The 18912-nt window shown below is 42.9% G+C and overlaps 1 protein-coding gene across 1 annotated transcript in view; it reads right to left on the minus strand.

The window, feature by feature from the left end:
• Positions 1-7308: 7308 nt before the first annotated feature.
• Positions 7309-18912, minus strand: part of LOC126355655 (putative neural-cadherin 2) — a 615318-nt gene continuing 603714 nt past the window's right edge. Inside the window, exon 6 of the mRNA XM_050006019.1 lies at positions 7309-7476. Coding sequence (XP_049861976.1) covers positions 7309-7476 — 168 coding nt within the window. The remainder of the gene's footprint in view (positions 7477-18912) is intronic.

The following is an 18912-nucleotide window of genomic DNA, read 5'->3' on the forward strand; positions in this document are numbered from 1 at the left end:
TAGGATGTGTCGATGTGAAGATGTGATAGAATTGTAACAAGGAGCTATCGTGTTTGGAAGGGTCTCCTGTGACCTCACCGTCAATAACACTTCTCTAGTCAACAGGGATCGAAGACGAGTGTTAAAACCTATCAATAAGAAACTACTTCAGTCCTGACAAAAGGTGCTGTTGCCAACGGATGTAGGTCTACCTCAACCAGTTTCAGAGCGAATATTCGCAACGTAACTACATAAACCAGGCATTTGGAGTCAGGCAGCTAACAAAAGGCCATTTCTCACAGCTGCACATATCCTGTGCTGTGAATGAACAGTAATTGACTAGAAGCATTATAGTGTGTGCTGAGTCACGATTTTGTCCCTTTTCAAGTCATGCGAGACTTCTAGTGCACCGACGATCAAATGAGGCGCTTATAGCTCGGTGTATGGAGGTTGTAGTTTAACCTAGAGATGGTTCTGTACCGTCTGGGGGATGTTTTTCCAACAATGACTTTGCCTCACTCGTTCAGGTTACGACGAACTTGATCCACGACCTTTATTTCAATATATATATATATATATATATATATATATATATATATATATATATATAGGTAAGTGTTGTTTAACGTCCCGTCGACAACTCCCTCTGAAGCTTCATGCCACGCACATACACGTCTTTCAAGCCGTTCTCAGTCTGGGGAACACGCGGTAACACTATCGAACCTCGACTGATCCTCAGAGTCACCCTATTTTAATTCAATACGACACGTTGGCGGGTATTTGGACCAGTGGGAAAGACTCAGCAGCTAATGTACCCTCAGTTTGTTAGTTCTACGGTATCTAGATTCAATCGGGTGCTTCGGGTGGTTGCGGAATGCCTGAAGACATTTGTGGACTCTCTTACTCTCCAAAGTGGGGCCTTTATCAAAGTTAGAACCGATGTTACCCGGGTATTAAATTAACGCCTGCTACGAGTGACTAATTTTTTGTTTCGTGTGCTTATCTTGTGCTTGCTGTGACCTCATATTGATTTGTGAGTCAGTGACGATGGACAGTATCAAGTATTTAACAAAATTATTACAAAGCAATTACACTGTATATCTATTGCTTTTGATTCATAAACAAAACGTCTTCGGTCCCGGGTTCGATCCCCGCCACTGCGTAAATTTTGATAAATAATCAGCATTGGGGGCCGAAGACTTCCGGCATAAGAAGTCAGCCTCATTCTGCCAACGGCCTTGTCAAAGAGGGTGGAGGAGCGGATAGAGGTTCAGGGCACTCTCTTGTCCTAGGGGTGGGAAATTGCCCCTAAAGGCGGAAGAATCAGCAATGATAAACGACATGAGGATGCAGAAGGCAATGGAAACCACTGCATTAAAGACACCTAACATGTATCCACAGGACATGTGGCCTGTAGTTGAAGAAGTGTCATGATGATCTCTCCATTGGCAAAAGATTCCGGAATAGTCCCCCATTCGGATCTCTGGGAGGGGACTGCCAAGGGGGAGGTTACCATGAGAAAAAGATTGAATAATCAACGAAAGGATAATGTTCTACGAGTCGGGGCGTGGAATGTCAGAAGCTTAAACGTGGTAGGGAAACTAGAAAATCTGAAAAGGGAAATGGAAAAGCACAATCTAGATATATTAGGGGTCAGTGAAGTGAAGTGGAAGGAAGACAAGGATTTCCGGTCAGATGAGTATCGGGTAGTATCAACAGCAGCAGAAAATGGTATAACAGGTGTAGGATTCGTTATGAATAGGAAGGTAGGACAGAAGGTGTGTTACTGTGAACAGTTCAGTGACTGGGTTCTTCAACGATAGTTCAGGTATACATGCCGACGTCGCAAGCTCAATATGAACAGATAGAGAAAGTGTATGAGGATATTGAAAATGTAATGCAGTATGTAAAGGGGGCGAAAATTTAATAGTCATGGGCGACTGGAATGCGGTTGTAGGGGATGGAGTAGAAGAAAAAGTTACAGGAGAATATGGGCTTGGGACAAGGAGTGAAAGAGGAGACAGACTAATTGAGTTCTGTAACAAGTTTCAGCTAGTAATAGCGAATACCCTGTTCAAGAATCACAAGAGGAGGAGGTATACTTGGGAAAGGCCGGGAGATATGGGAAGATTTCAATTAGATTACATCATGGTCAGACAGAAATTCCAAAATGAGATACTGGATCGTAAGGCGTACCCAGGTGCAGATATAGACTCAGATCACAATATAGTAGTGATGAAGAGTAGGCTGAAGTTCAAGACATTAGTCAGGAAGAATCAATACGCAAAGAAGTGGGATGTGGAAGTTCTAAGGAATGACGAGATACGTTTGAAGTTCTCTAACGCTATAGACACAGCAATAAGGAATAGCGCAGTAGGCAGCACAGTTGAAGAGGAATGGACATCTCTAAAAAGAGCCATCACAGAAGTTGGGAAGGAAAACATAGGTACAAAGAAGGTAGCTGCGAAGAAACCATGGGTAACAGAAGAAATACTTCAGTTGATTGATGAAAGGAGGAAGTACAAACATGTTCCTGGAAAATCAGGAATACAGAAATACAAGTCGCTGAGGAATGAAATAAATAGGAAGTGCAGGGAAGCTAAGACGAAATGGCTGCAGGAAAAATGTGAAGACATCGGAAAAGATATGATTGTCGGAAGGACAGACTCAGCACACAGGAAAGTCAAAACAACCTTTGGTGACATTAAAAGCAACGGTGGTAACATTAAGAGTGCAACGGGAATTCCACTGTTAAATGCAGAGGAGAGAGCAGATAGGTGGAAAGAATACATTGAAAGCCTCTATGAGGCTGAAGATTTGTCTGATGTGATAGAAGAAGAAACAGGAGTCGATTTAGAAGAGATGGGGATCCAGTATTAGAATCGGAATTTAAAGGAGCTTTGGAGGACTTACGGTCAAATAAGGCAGAAGGGATAGATAACATTCCATCGGAATTTCTAAAAGCATTAGGGGAAGTGGCAACAAAACGACTATTCACATTGGTGTGTAGAATATATGAGTCTGGCGACATACCCTCTGACTTTCGGAAAAGCATCATCCACACAATTCCGAAGACGGCAAGAGCTGACAAGTGCGAGAATTATCGTACAATCAGCTTAACAGCTCATGCATCGAAGCTGCTTACAAGAATAATATACAGAAGAATGGAAAAGAAAATTGAGAACGTGCTAGGTGACGATCAGTTTGGCTTTAGGAAAAGTAAAGGCACGAGAGAGGCAACTCTGACGTTACGGCTACTAATGGAAGCAAGGCTAAAGAAAAATCAAGACACATTCATAGGATTTGTCGACCTGGAAAAAGCGTTCGACAATATAAAATGGTGCAAGCTGTTCGAGATTCTGAAAAAAGTAGGGGTAAGCTATAGGGAGAGTCGGCTCATATACAATATGTACAACAACCAAGAGTGAATAATAAGAGTGGACGATCAAGAACGAAGTGCTCGTATTAAGAAGGGTGTAAGACAAGGCTGTAGCCTTTCGCCCCTACTCTTCAATCTGTACATCGAGGAAGCAATGATGGAAATAAAAGAAAGCTTCAGGAGTGGAATTAAAATACAAGGTGAAAGGATATCAATGATACCATTCGCTGATGACATTGCTATCCTCAGTGAAATTGAAGAAGAATTAAATGATCTGCTGAACGGAATGAACAGTCTAATGAATACACAGTATGGTTTGAGAGTAAATCGGAGAAAGACGAAGGTAATGAGAAGTAGTAGAAATGAGAACAGCGAGAAACTTAACATCAGGATTGATGGTCACGAAGTCATTGAAGTTAAGGAATTCTGCTACCTAGGCAGTAAAATAACCAATGACGGACAGAGCAAGGAGGACATCAAAAGCAGACTCGCTATGACAAAAAAGGCATTTCTGGCCAAGAGAAGTCTACTAATATCAGATACTGGCCTTAATTTGAGGAAGAAATTTCTGAGGATGTGCGTCTGGAGTACAGCATTGTATGGTAGTGAAACATGGACTGTGGGAAAACCGGAACAGAAGAGAATCGAAGCATTTGAGACGTGGTGCTATAGGCGAATGTTGAAAATTAGGTGGACTGATAAGGTAAGGAATGAGGAGGTTCTACGCAGAATCGGAGAGGAAAGGAAAACACTGATAAGGAGAAGGGACAGGATGATAGGACATCTGCTAAGACATGAGGGAATTACTTCCATGGTACTAGAGGGAGCTGTAGAGGGCAAAAACTGTAGAGGAAGACAGAGATTGGAATACGTCAAGCAAATAATTGAGGACGTAGGTTGCAAGTGCTACTCTGAGATGAAGAGGTTAACACAGGAAAGAAATTCGTGGCGGGCTGCATCAAACCAGTCAGTAGACTGATGACAAAAAAAAAAATCTATTGCATAAACTTACATTACGCATTTTCTGGTCCGTAATGCTTTTGTCGGTATTATTGATTTACGCTTGAGGTTCTGTGGTTCCGAACAAAAAATGCTTGCTTTTGAAAAGTAAATGTACGTTACAGTGTGTTTGCTATCTTTTATCGAATAATTTCAGAATATTTTAGAAATGACACCTATTTTCGCCTAGATTGTATTAAATTTACGCTCGCGATTTAGGCTACTGGACCATTCCCTGTCAACAGCAGTAACAACATAAATGATGAAAAGACCAACTTAATTTTCGGGAAACATGATGTTCTCTAATATTATAAAAGACGAATGTTTTTGAAATATGTTTCACTACTCCTAACTGCACTATGATGTACGTTAATGCATATTTATTCTTCTTAAGACATCCTCGCCTTGTGCCAATCATGTATATATGTTTCAGATGCATAACAGAACAGAAATCCTCCTCACCCATCTTTTACAAATTCAAAAATTTATTGAAATTTTCAGATCATAACTAAATAAAGTAATATACGACGACATACTGTTCTGTTATACGTCTAAAATATGAATGAACATAAATTACACTGAGGTTACAAAAGTGGTGGGGAAGTGAGATGGACATACACAGATGGTGGTAGTACTGGATACACAGGGTATAAATGGGCAGTGCATTGGCGAAGCTGTCATTTGTACTCAGGTGATTCAAGTGAAAAGGGTTCCGACGTGATTAAGGCCGCAAGGTGAGAATTAACAGACATTGGACGCAGAATGGAAATTGGAGCAAGATGCATGGGACGTCCCATTTCGAAAATCGTTAGGAAATTCAGTATTCCAAGTTCCACGCCGTCAAGAGTGTGTCGAGAATATCACGTTTCAGTCATTAGTTCTCACCGTGGACAAAGCAGTGGCGGACGGCCTCCTTAACCACCGAGAGCAGTGGCGTTATTAGTGCTAACGGATAAGCAACGCTGCGTGAAAGAACCGCAGTAATCAGTGTGGGACGTACGAAGAACGTATCCGATAGCACACTGCGGCGAAATTCGGCGTTAATGGTCTATGATAGCAGACGACCGACGAGAGCGCTTTCGCTAACAGCATGACGTCGCTTGCAGCGCCTCTCCTGAGCTGGTAACCGTATCGGTTGGACCTAGACGACTGGATTTCAGTTGGTAAGAGATGATGGTAGGGTTCGAGCGTGGCCGCAGACCCCACGAAACCATGGATCCAAGTTGTCAGCTAGGCACTGTGCAAATTGGTGATAACTACATAATGGTTTGGGCTGTGTTTACATAGAATGGTCTAGTCCTTGGTCCAATTGAACCGATGATTGACTTAAAATGGTTATGGTCGGCTGCTTGGAGATAAATTTTCAGCCATTCATGTACTTCACGTTCCCAAACAACAATGCGCCATATGACCGAGCAACAATTGCTCGCAATTCAAGTGAGTGATTTGGTCACTCAGAGGGCCCGACATGAATCCCATCGCACATTTATGGGACGTAATCGAGAGGTCAGTTCGTGCACAAACTGCTCCTCGGCAACACTTTCGCAATTATGGACGGCTGTAGGGGGAGCATGGCTCAGTATTTCTGCAGGAGACTCCAACGACTTGGGCCGGCCGCTGTGGCCGAGCGGCTCTAGGCGCTTCAGTCCGGAATCTCGCGGCTGCTATGGTCGTAGGTATGAATCCTGCCTCAGGCAAGGATGTGTGTTGTCCTTAGGTTTGTTAGGTTTACGTTGTTGTAAGTGCAGGAGGCTGATGACCTCAGATGTTAAGTCCCGTTGTGCTTAGAACCATTTGAACCGTCCAACGACTTGTTGAGTCCATGCTACGTCGAGCTGTTGCACCACGTCGGGCAAGAGGAGATCCGACACGATATTAGGAGCTGTTCCACCATTTTTGTGATCTATGTTCAATATAAGTTGACTCATTTCATAGTAAGGTAGGAAGTGGCACGCCCGGTTAGCAGTGAGGTCTAACGCACTGCTTTTCGGGCGGGAAGGCGTGCCGGTCCCTGGCACGAATCCGACCGGCGGGTTAGTGTCGAGGTCCGGTGTGCCTGTGGATGGTTTTTATTTTCCATCTGCCTCGGTGAATGCGGGCTTGTTCTCTTGATTCCGCCGCAGTCACACTGTGCCGGCGATTGCTGCGCAAACACTGTCGCCATGTACACGTACATCAGAACTACTGTACCACGCAAACATTTGGGGTTACACTCGTCTGGTGTGAGACTTCCCGGGGGGAGGGGGGGTTCCACTGAGGGCAGAATCGCACAATAGCCGGTTCGGTGTGGCTCGGCCGTGGGGTGAGTGGACTGCTGTAGCCTGTTGTGGGGTTGTGAACCACTGAGGGCTACGGCGGGGACGAAGCCTCTCCGTCGTTTCTAGGTCCCCGGTTCAATACAATACAAGGTAGGAAGTGTTATAATATAAAAGAGCAGTTCGACTTTTACCATATTTCCCTACAATGGGATAGGTCTTCTAGGAATTTATGTTGTTACTGGTATTACTAGCGATCGGGAGAACAGCTGTAATCGTGAACGTAAATCACAGTCCACGAGAAAAGCGCTGTTATTAAATAAAATGTAGCAGTCAGCCAACCGCTTGCACACGTAACCGGTTGGATGACTGTTACATTTCATATGATTGCATTCACAGTTGCTGAGCGCACAGCCACAGGATGTTTGAAACACCAAAAGGCTCTTATTTTCAAAATATTCTAGGACTGTGGGCGCAAGTAATCAGAAGTAATATTTCAGAATAATGCCAATACAACATGATAAAAAATAATTCGTAGACGCTTATATAATAATAAAATAGAAAAATATTAATCAAAACAATTATTACCGAGTTGAACCAGGTTGAGCCTAATGTGCATCCCGAAGTTTTGGTGCTTGTGCGGGAGGCGAAGGAACGCAGTACTAAGCGTCCGTCAACTTAGCTGAGGCCTGCGATTCAGCAGAGAGTTTGTCCGACAGGCGGCGCACTCACCTTGAGCAGGAAGACGTCCCCAGTGCGGGCGTCGATGCTAAAGTGTCCGGTGCCGTCTGGGGAAACGCCGGGCCCGGACAGGGAGTACACCACATCCTGGGGGCGGCCGGAATCCCCGTCCACAGCCTCCACCTGTAGAGGCAGGGCGGGAAGAGCTGGCTGAGGTGCGCTCTCTCTCTGTCTCTGTCTCTCTCTCTCTCTCTCTCTCTCTCTCTTACACACACACACGCACACACAAAACCGCGCGCACGCGCGCTCGGAGAATATCCACTATAATTCCAGCTGTAAAAATAATGAGAATTGTTTCTCGTTGTTATTACACTACTGGCCATTAAAATTGCTCCACCACGAAGATGACGTGCTACAGACGCGAATTTTAACCGACAGGAAGGAGATGCTGAGATATGCAAATGATTAGCTTTTCAGAACATTCACACAAGGTCGGTACCGGTGGCGACACCTACAACGTGCTGAGATGAGGAAAGTTTCCAACCGATTTGTCATACACAAACAGCAGTTGGCCGGCGTTACCTGGTGAAATGTTGTTGTGATGCCTCAAGTAAGGAGGAGAAATGCGTACCATCACGTTTCCGACATTGATAAAGGTCGGATTGTAGCCTATCGAGAGTGCGGTTTATCGTATCGCAACATTGCTGCTCGCGTTGGTCGAGATCCAATGACTGCTAGCAAAATGTGGAATCGGTGGGTTCAGGAGGGCGATACGGAACGGCCTTGTATCACTAGCAGTCGAGATGACAGGCATCTTATCCGCAGGGCTGTGACGGATCGTGCAGCCACGTATCGATCCCTGAGTCAACATATGGGGACATTTGCAAGACAACAACCATCTGAACGAACAGTTCGACGACGTTTGCAGCAGCATGGACTATCAGCTCGGAGACCATGGCTGCGGTTACCCTTGACGCTTCATCACAGACAGGAGCGCCTGTGATGGTATACTCAACGACGAACCTGGGTGCACGAATGGCAAAACGTCATTTGTTCGGGTGAAACCAGGTTCTGTTTACAGCATCATGATGGTCGCATTCCGTGTTTGGCGACATCGCGGTGAACGCACATTGGAAGCGTGTATTCGTCATCGCCATACTGGGGTATCACCTGGCGTGATGGTATGGCGTGCCGTTGCCTACATATCTCGGTCACCTCTTGTTCGCATTGACGGCATTTTGAACAGTGGACGTTACATTTCAGATTTGTTACGACCCGGGGCTCTACACTTCATTCGATCGCTGCGAAATCCTACATTTCAGCAGTATAATACACGACAGCATGTTGCTGGTCCTGTACGGGCCTTTCTGGGTACAGAAAATGTTCGACTGCTGCCCTGGCCACCACATTCTCCAGATCTCTCACCAACTGAAAACGTCTGGTCAATGGTGGCCGAGCAACTGGCTCGTCACAATACGACAGTCATTAGTCTTGGTGAACTGTGGTACCGTATTGAAGCTGCATGGGCACCTGTACCTGTACACGCCATACAAGCTCTGTTTCACTCAATGCCCAGGCGTATCAAGGCCGTTATTACGGCCAGAGGTGGTTGTTCTCGGTACTGATTTCTCAGGATCTATGCACCCAAATTGCGTGAAAATGTAATCACATGTCAGTTCTCGTATAACATATTTGTCCAATGAATACCCGTTTATCATCTGCATTTCTTCTTGGTGTAGCAATTTTAATGGACAATAGTGTATTATATCCACAAGTCAAATGTCTTAGATTTGTATCGTTACTACACACTGTTGACTCCAGCGTGACAGAACGGAAATAGAAGACAAAAAAGATACCACATTACAAGAGTGCTTAATTTGTTAATATAGCAAGGCCTGACTGGATTTTTGCGCAGCATTTTTTTTTTTCAGTATACATAACTCCATACTCTGTGAATAGTCTGAGGTTGTGAGACGTAGCCCTTCATATTGCGCCTGTGTTGAGTGAAAGACGTTAGCGGGTAGATGGTTTCAGACAATGAATCATGGTTATCGCATGACAGATGAGCTCCGATCCAGTAGCTAGCTGCAAGTAGTTACGACTATGGCCAAATGGTGAAATTATCAAGTAATTAAATCATACTTTTGGAACAGAGCTGTAGCTATTGCGACTTTTACGATTGTCATTAATTATTACTTATTTGTTTATTGATGTGAATGATGATGTGAGTGGAAAGTAAGAAGTTAAATGAATACTGTTATGTCTACTAAGTGAGTACACGTTAGCGTGGGAACTGTAACTGCACAGAGAAAGCGAATTATAAAAATATGGTTCAGACTGCTCCAAGCACTATGGGACTTTACATCTGAGGTCATCAGTCCCCTAGACCTAGAAGCATTTAAACCTAACTAACCTAAGGACATCACACACATCCATGCCCGAGGCAGGATTCGAACCTGCGACGGTAGCAGCCGCAAAGTGAATTATACGCGAAGGGGAAGTTTGTAATGTAGAAGTAGCTTGTTTATGGGATTAACAAAACAAAAATTTTTTACATTGATTTTATTATTTAAAGTGGCAATTATTTTGATTTCAGCGGAGTTTCTAAATTCGTACATAATGTGAAAGACAATCAAACAATTCAAAATCAGAGATGGGGAAATAGTCTGTATTAAACTGGGTGAAAGTCCAATCCGCAGTATATGTTTATTATGTTTTTCCCTGTATGACGACCGGTTTCGTATCCTGGAGGTATATCTTCATGTCATATAAAACTAATACTTCATATGCCACAACTTCCAAGGTGCAAGGGCGCATAAAAACATGTCACTCCTCAGCAAGACTATGTTTGAAACGGCAGATGGGCATCCGATCCGAACCGTACATGATCAGTAAAATATCTCCAAAACTCTGTGAAAAGTCGAGCCCGTACAGCACATAACAATCAACGTTTGTCGATTGACACACTTTTGGAGATATTTTACTGATCATGTACGGTTCGGATCGGATGGCCATCTGCCGTTTCATACATGGTTTTACAAAGGAGTGACGTGATTTTACGAGCATTTGCACCTTGGAAGTTGTGGCACATGAGGTATTAGTTTTATACGACCTGAAGATACACCTCCAGAGTATGAAACCATCGTCTTACAGCGAAGAAACACAATAAATAGTTATCACGGATTTGTACTTTCAGTCAATTTAATATAGATAATTTTACCCTCTCTGATTTATACTGTTTGATTGTCCTTTACATTATGTGCAGGTTCTTTAGCTGTTCACCATACCTATAAGGTTATTTGTAATTTCTAAATTTGTTCATTTAGTAAATTGTTCAAAAAAGCTATTGAGTTGTGATTGGTCAGATGTGAAAGACGCGGTATAGCGTAGTTTAATTTTAATATCGGATTGAGTATGTTGTGTATGAGCCAATCACAAGACAGATGGCTCACGCGTATTTTATGGGCTAAAGAAATGCTTCGTGAAGTCCAAAGAGTTCAGTTCACAGCTCGGCCATCATCACGTTCGGATGCGGATACAAGGAGCTCTGATTAGATGTGAAAATTTTGTAGGATAATGATTTAAACATGACCATGGAGTGCTGAAAAGTGGACGCGAACATGTGAGAAAAACGACCATGTGAAATTCCGATTTTAATATATAAACTGTGACTTTTCAATAATCAAAGACTGAATATTCGCAGTGATCAAATTGCGTGATATCTGAGCGAGCATTCTGTCACAGATAACCCGTCCGGTAATCGTTTTAATAAGGGGTTCGGTTAATTACTGTAAGCTGACTATCACGTTTGACTGTGACTGCGTCTGGGATTTGAAACTGGAACTTAAGATTCGCGCAGGCTTGGCAGTGTTTCGTATCAAACAAATTCGAATATATCGAAGGCTTCACTCGCAAAGTACCTTTCAATCAGTCGCTCAGTTAACCTAATGTTGGAAAACATTTGTTGCACCCGCTGGATTCGTATAATGCTACTTGTTCCATTACTCGTACAGCTGTTACAGTAGGGGAACATCATTCGTTTTGAACAGCGAAGGCGTGCGGACCGGATTACAGAAGAAGAAATCACCGCCGAGTACATAGTAACCGCGGCGTTGCAGTTGGTATTAATATTGTCTGCGAGTTCATTAACATACAACACGAACAGCGAGGACCGAAACGCACTTCCATGGGACACGCCTGAAGCTACTTCTACTTCCGGCGATGACTCTCCATTCAAAGTAACACGCTGCGTTCTCCGTACCAACAAATCCTCAGTCGATTTACTTATTGTGTTTCCAATCCTTATACCTGATTATCATACACTGCTGTGCAACACTTGAAAGCAAAATAACTTTTTCAGCCATTGGAAGGGAATAAAATAAATAAATAAATAAATAAATAAAATAAAATTCCTCTGTTATTTCCCCTTTCGTCCCCCACCACGCCTACACCCCACTATAATAGCTTCTTCTTCATTGCATTAGTCATTTTATAACCCGCCTATCCATGCTTCTACACCCCAACCCTTAGTCTTCCACTCCACATGCCTACAGTCTTCAATGAATGATTTTTAGTATTCTAGACCTTGTGTTTCTTCTAAACTGTTTATTACGTCTCTAAGAAGTAACTATGATCAATAATGTTACATTTATCTTGGTTGTTAAGAAATAGGAATTAACCTACTTGGTGCTTTCATTTGTCGTAGCTGATCAAGTTGTTAACATTACTATGTCATCTTTACGTTATATAAATGTCACTACTTCAACATGTAAATAAGATTTATAGCACCAACATTACAGCCATATGTTTCAATACCACGGTGCACTCACGTTTGTAATTGTATCTCATCAACCATTAGCAAATACCAGGATATCCCTGCTCTCTATATTATGTTAAATTTAAACGTGCTGACCAACGTGAAATCTTTTATTTCCTTTATTTGCTTAAATGCTATCATGTACATGACATGTTTCAAATACCTGTGTTATTTGCACTTATCCTAAGTAATATTCCAACACATATAACAGGATTTACATGACTGATGATACGTACATCATAAAGATTGCTTCAAACCTCACTGGTTAATTAATGAGTGAGTAGAATAAGTAATTGCACTGTATTGTATTAATTCTCAATTGAGGCAAAATTGCGCAACTTAGTGTTGGCCATGTGTTAATTTTACGTACAAAGCTGTTTATTTACCTACTAAAATGTACTTTAAACAAAGTCACTGACTAGCTGGACTTTCATAGTTATGGATGCAGCGAATATTATCGAGAGGTTTTTTACTGTTTTTGTTTATGAACAGTCAACTTCACTGTACACTAGTTACACAGGTACTGCAAAGATGTGACAACTACCAAAGAAAATAATTTGCTCCTAACGTTTTCTATCCTACCGGACACTGAGTCCAAAGACACTTAGCCAACTGTTCAGTCAAGACGGTGTACTTTGTACTGAAACAAAGCAGTAGGCTCTGCCAGATATACCGACTCTGAGACAACGTGTTTAATAGTGTATTTTAATACGACAGTATGCCATCTTAGGCAATTTATGACACTTGTAAGTAAGCATTACAAATATGGATTGTTATACGGTTACATCACTTGTTATGTATTCCACTGTTATTGTCTAATCTCCTTTCAGAAAACACTTGATAATGGCACTTTGAAGCCGAAATAATGATTGTGTGAGTTTAAATGTAACACTGAAAATAAACAACAGTCTAATGACGGTACTGGCTTTAAAGTTAAAAGCAAAAGTAACTCTCACATGGCGTGTCTCTATCAAGTAACACAAGTCGAGCAAACTTGAGCCATGTGTAGAAAGAACTGTAGAAGTGTAGTGCAGGAGGTAACTGAAAGAAACACTAAATGAGACGAACAGAAATGACACTTTTATTCAAAGACAATAGCTGCGCTGAAGTAACCGTGGCACATGATGGTACCCTGGACATTGCAAAAGACGGGATCACCAAGGCCGGCAGTACATGCTCTGCAAGGAGCTCCAACGCTGGCCACAAGGTTGCAGTTCTTCTGGTAAGGCGTTCCATTACTCCGCGGTTGGCAACTGATGGATGGTTGTTGGTGCGTGTGGACGTACTGCAATACGCCTCCCCAACACATTCCCCTCGATGGTATTTAAGTCATTATAGCATAAAACCTAGACCCTCAAAATAAGCATGTTCGACAATGCTCAACGTACTGTCATACGCCAACAGGTGGAGCACCCAGGAACGTTGTCGAACGTGACCGTTTTGTTGGTCCAGGTGTTATCGTGTGAGACGGCATAGTGTTGCTAGATCGTACTGACCTGCAAATCTTTGGACTCTGTACACTAACCAGTGCACATTATTGTCACACTGAACTGCTTCCCCATGTGCGTCTTTTCAAGGGGTGTATACAACCCTAACTTCAATTGTATGAATGACAACATGCTACCGAATCGAAAAACGCAGATGGAGAAGTTCTTCGAAGAAGATTAAAATCGGCAACTGGACTGGCCTGCCCGTTCCCCCGACTTAAATCCCTTCGAGAGCGAGTGGAATGCGGTGGGCAGACAAACTGCAGCACGTCCACATCAACCACCGAGCACTCAGCACTTGTCAACTGCTCTGGTGGAGCTCCTTACCAACTTTGCGGGCCAGGTGGGATCACATTGCAGAGAGAGCAATGCCGTCCATGGTGGCCACACGGCCTATTAAGAACCATATGAATAGAGGTGATTTGAGTGTAATTATTCTCTTTGGATAAAAGTCTCGTATCTGTACGACTCATTGCGTATTTCCTTCAGTTACCTTCTGTGTGGTCCAAGTTTCATCGAGATATGTTACTTGGTAGTGACACATCATGTTTTACATAGCACTGTATATACGAGGGTTGACTAAAAAGTAATGACTCCACCTTCGTAATTCTTCAGCAGTTGGCAGCATTGGTATGCGGCAGGTACTGGCTTCTTCCGTAGTCTCTTCTCTACAGCTCCAGTTGGCGGGAAGCCTTAGCAATGAACGGTTATGTTGTTACAGTGTAACGCTGTGCGGACGGTCGATCAATGCGATTTAAGCGACGTGCAGTCATTGAATTCTTGACAGCAGAACGTGTCACCCCAAAGGAGAATGAAAGTAGTTCAAGGTGATTGTGTTGATGGAGTACTGTGCGTCGTTGGGCGAGCAAGTTTAAAGATGTTGAGGCGGGAACATCTGACCTGCGTGACAAATAAAGAGTTGGACGTTATGTCGCAGCAACCACCGAGTTTCTCAAGAAAAATGTTGACAGATTGATTCAGGACGATCGTTGTATCACTCAGAGAGAAATTACAAGCGCAATCGGCATTTCACAAGAACGTGTGGGTCACATTATTGCTTTGCTTGGCTATCGGAAGATCTGTGCCGATGGGGATCCCGGCTGCTGACTCCTGAAATCAAAGTGCACAGACTTGAAATTTGCAAGGAACTCCTCTCGCGTTACGAGAATGAAGGTGGCGCCTTTCTCCTTTCAATTGTGACAGGAGACGAAACGCTGATACTCCGGAGACGAAACGTCGGTCTATGGAATATCGACACAAAGACTCGCCCCAGAAAAAGAAATTGAAGACGCACCCCTCAGCTGGAAAAATCATGCCCATAGCGTTCTGGGACGCAGATGCTGTTATCCATGTTGATTCCCTTGATCGTGGAACAACAATAGATTCAGAGCGTTACATGACAACGCTGCGAGCTCTGAAACGACGGCTAACAGGGGTCGGAAAGGAAAAGGGAAATGTTTTCCTGCAGCATGACAATGCCAAACCACACACGTCATGTGCCACCACAGCAAAACCTCAGAAATTGAAAGGCACCACTGTACGGCTTCCTCCATACAGTCCAGTTGAGCTCTTCCATCTGTTCCCGATAGTGAAAAACGATCTGTGAGGATGTCATTATGCTTTTGATGAAGACGTCTAGAGAACTGTGAGACTGTGGTTGCGGAAACAGTGCCGACTTGTTCCGTGACGGCTTCAGAAAACTTCTTCATCGTTGGCAGAAATGTATTCAGTTGGCTGGTGATTATGTAGAAAAGTGAATATTGGTAATTAAAGATCACATTCTAAGGATTATTTCTGCGTTTGATCTATTAAAATATTTCCATCCAAATCCAATTAATGAAGGTGCAGGAGTTACTTTTCATTCAACCCTCGTGTAACTAATCTATTTGATAATAGCGGAAGCTCCATGAGGCTATTCGTGGACTATGCTTTTATGGTAGAAAAGTTCCAAAGCCAGAAAACTGTAATGAAATGGAGGAAGAACTACAAAGTATCCATGACAGGAACTGTGGCTAGTAGTTCAGCCTCAACGTAAATACGAGTAAATGTAACACGACCAGCGTAAATATGCAAAAAGATCCGTTATTGTTCGATTACACTGTTGGCGATAAGTCACTGGAGACAGTAACAGCCTTCAAATTTCTAGCAGTCTCGGTCTGTAGTGGCCAAGGTGGAGCGACTACATATCACTAGTTGTTGAAGAAGCATATGCTAAATGAAGAGTCATTGAATGAATGCAATTCATCCACACAAAGGACTCATTCGACTGATTCTTGAGTATTGTTTGTTGGTCTGAGATCTTTACCAGGCAGGTTTAATTGAGGACATGTACAGCTTACATAGAAGATCAGCGCGTTTCGCCAGCGGTTCCTTTAGTAAGCGTGAGAGCTTTATAGAGACACTCGTTCTATTTCAGTGGCAGACGCTGCAAGAGAGGCGTTGCGCTTCACGTTCATATTCTCTGTTAAAGATCAGGGAGGGTCCATTCTAACACGCATTGCTTCTTCCCACACACATCGCGAAATGGCCATGTGGAAAAAAATCAAGTAATTCCGTTTCATACACCATTATGAGAATGGAATAAGAAAGCATGAAATGGAAGCTCATTCAGAAGGACCCATACAAAGTAAGGCGGTTTGCGTAGGTGAGATGTAAATGTAGTTGTCATTTTGGGAAGTTATGTTTGTAGCAACGCTTGGCGCTGTTGGAAAGGAGTAACTGTACATTGGAACCTTCTCACACTAACATAACCCTCTCTGTACACTCCTTAGTCCCATCAACATAGACATATACACACTTGTATATATATAATATGTAGACTGGCCATAGCAAGGAAAGCGATTCTGATTAAGAGAAATTTGTTAACATCGAGTGTAAGGAAGTCGTTTCTGAAAGTATTTATAAGGAGTGTAGCCATATATGGGAGTGAAACGTGGACGGTAAATAGTTTGGACTCGAAGAGAATAGAAGCTTTCGAAATGTGGTACTACAGAAGAATGCTGAAGATTAGATAGGTAGATCACATAACTAATGAGGAGATATTGAACAGAATTGGGGAGAAGAGAAATTTGTGGCACAACTTGAGCAGAAGAAGGGATCGGTTGGTAGGACATATTCTGAGGCATCAAGGGATCACCAGTTTAGTATTGGAGGGCAGCGTGGACGGTAAAAATCGTAGAGGGAGACCAAGAGAGGAATACACTTAACAGATTCAGGAGGATGTAAGTTGCAATAGGTACTGGGAGATGAAGTAGCTTGCACAGGATAGAGTTGCATGGAGAGCTGCAGTAAACCAGTCTCTGGGCTGAAGACGACAGCAACAAACGTTGTCATGAAAATAGGCAGATGAACCCGTGTTACACTATTGCCGATTAGTGATAATTTCAAATGTAAGTAAAAAGCCCTGGAAAAAATGTCACACACCTCTATTTTAGTTTAAAATATGATGCAGAGCTTTCGAAAAGAAAATTAATGAATGAGGTTTTTAGTCTGCAGCGGAGTGTATGCTGATATGAAACTTCCTGGCAGATAAAAACCGTTTTAATCTGCCAGGAAGTTTCAAGAAAATTACTGTCAGCCGTTATGAAAAATAAAAACTAACGTTACAACAAATTTTCAAGAAAAATATTTTTTTTACTTTAACTGCGAAAACAGAAACACATATTTGGACTGAAAGTAATGCAGAAACACTTTCAAAGCTTATAGAAAGTTGTTAAGAAAATTATAAAATTAATTTTGGTACCGTCTGAGACATTATTGTGTCATGTCAAGTACGAACGAGATTTACTTGCGTGACACTCGGTGCGCGGCAGAGAGAGTGAACTTGCACGCCGCGATCAGGATCCTTGTTCCAACAGCTGGCCGTAACACGACCTAGAATATTCCCTAACACCCGAAGGGATTACATTTCTAGCTCTTACAGACTCTTTATCACTACACTCTTCACCCAAAACATCGATATTCGCTGCACAGAAGTGCCTGTAGATATTTCTGGGCCAACATTTCGCTCAGAGATGTACCGCGTGCGCAATAAACGCATAGTCCGCAAAAATGTAACTCTCGAACTAGTAATAGCCCTTCGTCACGCTTAGAGAGAGAATAATGTAAATTTCCGAGCCCTGACCGAATTCTGTATTATAGTTAGGCAATGTCACTCCAACCACACTTCGCACCTCAGTCAGGAACCACGCGGCTGCTAGGGACGCAGGTTCGAATCCTGCTTCGGGCATGGATGTGTGTGATGTCCTTAGGTTAGTTAGGTTTAAGTAGTTCTAAGTTCTAGGGGACTGATGACCTCAGATGTTTAGTCCCATAGTGCTCAGAGCCATTTGAACCATTTTTGAAAATTTCGCGCCAGTGGGATAAGGGTGGCGCTAGTAGCGTACAAAAGAGGTTTGCTTTATATACACGCTGTAACAGCGACAGCATTAGCTACCTTTTAGATAGGATGTGGTGAGTTGATGCTAATCAAGAATGCTTTTAAGGCGGCAGAAACGCCGTCATCAACACCTCAGTTTGAAACAGGTCGTGTAATAGGGCTTCGAGTAGATGGATGTTCCTTCTGCGATACCGCAGAAAGACTTGGCTGTGGTGGTCCCGAGAATGTATGGTCTACATCTGCATCTACATCTGCATGGATACTCTGCAAATCACATTTAAGTGCCTGGCAGAGGGTTCATCGAACCACCCTCACAATTCTCTATTATTTCAATCTCGTATAGCGCGCGGGAAGAATGAACACCTATTGCTTTCCGTACGAGCCCTGATTTCCCTTATTTTATCTTGGTGATCGTTCCTCCCTATGTATGTTGGTGTCAACTAAATAATTTCTCTTTCGGAGGAGAAAGTTGGTGATTGAAATTTCGTGAGAAGATTTCGTCGCAAAGAAAAACGCCTTTCTTTTAATGATGTTCATCCCAAATCCTGTATCATTTCTGTGACACTCTCTCCCATATTACGCGATAATACAAAAAGTGCTGCCTTTCTTTGCTTTTTTTCGATGTACTCAGTCAGTCCTATCTGGTAAGGATCCCACATCGCGCAAAAGTATTCTAAAAGAGGACGGACAAGCGTAGTGTAGGCAGTCTTTTTATTAGGTCTGTCACATTTTCTAAGTGTCCTGCCAACGTAACGCAGTCTTTGGTTAGCCTTCCCCACAACGTTTTGCTTCCAACTTCCAACATAAACATGCAATTTCACTACGAGCCGCTTGTGTGGTACAGTGTCAAAAGCATTCTGGAAATACAGAAATACGGAATCGATCTGAAATCCCTTGTCAGTAGAACTCAACACTTCATGTGAATAAAGAGCTAGTTG

This window comes from Schistocerca gregaria, chromosome 3 (assembly GCF_023897955.1).
Source record: "Schistocerca gregaria isolate iqSchGreg1 chromosome 3, iqSchGreg1.2, whole genome shotgun sequence".
NCBI classification, from domain to species: domain Eukaryota; kingdom Metazoa; phylum Arthropoda; class Insecta; order Orthoptera; family Acrididae; genus Schistocerca; species Schistocerca gregaria.